General features: G+C 39.6%; 1 protein-coding gene across 1 annotated transcript; it reads left to right on the top strand.

The window, feature by feature from the left end:
* The first annotated feature begins 249 nt into the window (after nt 1-249).
* LOC118006420 (transcription factor BTF3-like) lies at nt 250-1,075 on the top strand. Its single transcript, XM_034999076.1, has one exon. It carries the CDS (start codon nt 526-528, stop codon nt 823-825), a length of 300 nt encoding a protein of 99 aa, XP_034854967.1. The 5' UTR covers nt 250-525; the 3' UTR covers nt 826-1,075.
* The last annotated feature ends 226 nt before the right edge of the window (nt 1,076-1,301 follow it).

Raw genomic sequence — 1,301 nt, 5'->3', positions numbered from 1 at the left:
AATTTTTGCAGTGTTTGGGTCAAGGGAGATTCCAAAAATGCTGTCTCAATTTCTTCCCAGAGGAGGACTCAACGCTTTAAATTGTTGTGGGTTAGAATTTGTGGTTTTATTTTTTTTTAAACATCTACTGCCTACTGTGTCTGTAGCATCAGAAATTTATGACATGTTATCATTCGTCAGTTAAATTAGCAGAATCTGTCTCTGTTTAATAACTACCCCAAATGGAGCTGCCATCTTGCGTCCCCGCATGTGTGCTCCTAATCTCAGCTGGTCCGCCCGAGACCCCCTGAGCGCCAACCCTATTCCCCTGCGCGGTCCCATTTCCGCTCCAACAAGATGAAAGAAACTATCATGAACCAGGAGAAACTCGCCAAACTGCAAGCACAAGTGCGCATTGGTGGGAAAGGAACTGCTCGCTGAAAGAAGAAGGTGGTTCATAGAACGGCTACAGCAGATGATAAAAAACTTCAGTTCTCCTTAAAGAAGTTAGGGGTAAACAATATCTCTGGTATTGAAGAAGTGAATATGTTCACAAACCAAGGAACAGTGATCCACTTTAACAACCCCAAAGTTCAGGCATCACTGGCAGCGAACACTTTCACCATTACAGGCCATGCTGAGACAAAGCAGCTGACAGAAATGCTACCCAGTATCTTAAACCAACTTGGTGCAGACAGTCTGACTAGTTTAAGAAGACTGGCTGAAGCTCTGCCCAAACAATCTGTGGATGGAAAAGCACCACTTGCTACCGGAGAGGAGGAGGATGATGAAGTTCCAGATCTTGTGGAGAATTTTGATGAAGATTCCAAGAATGAAGCAAACTGAATGGAGTCAACTTCTGAAGAACATAAAACTTGAAGAAGTTACTGGGAGCTGCTGTTTTATATTATGACTGCTTTTTAAAATTTTGTTCGTGGATCTGATAAAATCTAGATCTCTAATATTTTTAAGCCCAAGCCCCTTGGACACTGCAGCTCTTTTCAGTTTTTGCTTATACACAATTCATTCTTTGCAGCTAGTTAAGCTGAAGAAGCCTGGGAATAAAGTTTGAAACAAGGTTAATAAAGTTCTTTGCCTAGGAAAAAAAAAAAAAAAACTACCCCAAATGGAAATGAATTAGTCCTATAATTTAAATAATGAACAAAAATACACAGCTGATGAACATTTTTTTGGAGTCAATTATTTTTTCTTAAGTTAAAAAAGTGATGTCTAAAATGTTCCTTCCGTGCATATCTCAATATGTTTTCTCACAGTATTCTTCAGAATTCAGGAAACATGCTTGCCCATCAGGAAACAAAATT

The sequence above is a fragment of the Mirounga leonina genome, unplaced genomic scaffold, assembly GCF_011800145.1.
Source record: "Mirounga leonina isolate KUSES-001 unplaced genomic scaffold, KU_Mleo_1.0 Mir_96, whole genome shotgun sequence".
Lineage (NCBI taxonomy): Eukaryota > Metazoa > Chordata > Mammalia > Carnivora > Phocidae > Mirounga > Mirounga leonina.
This window is presented reverse-complemented; position numbering and strand designations above follow the sequence as displayed.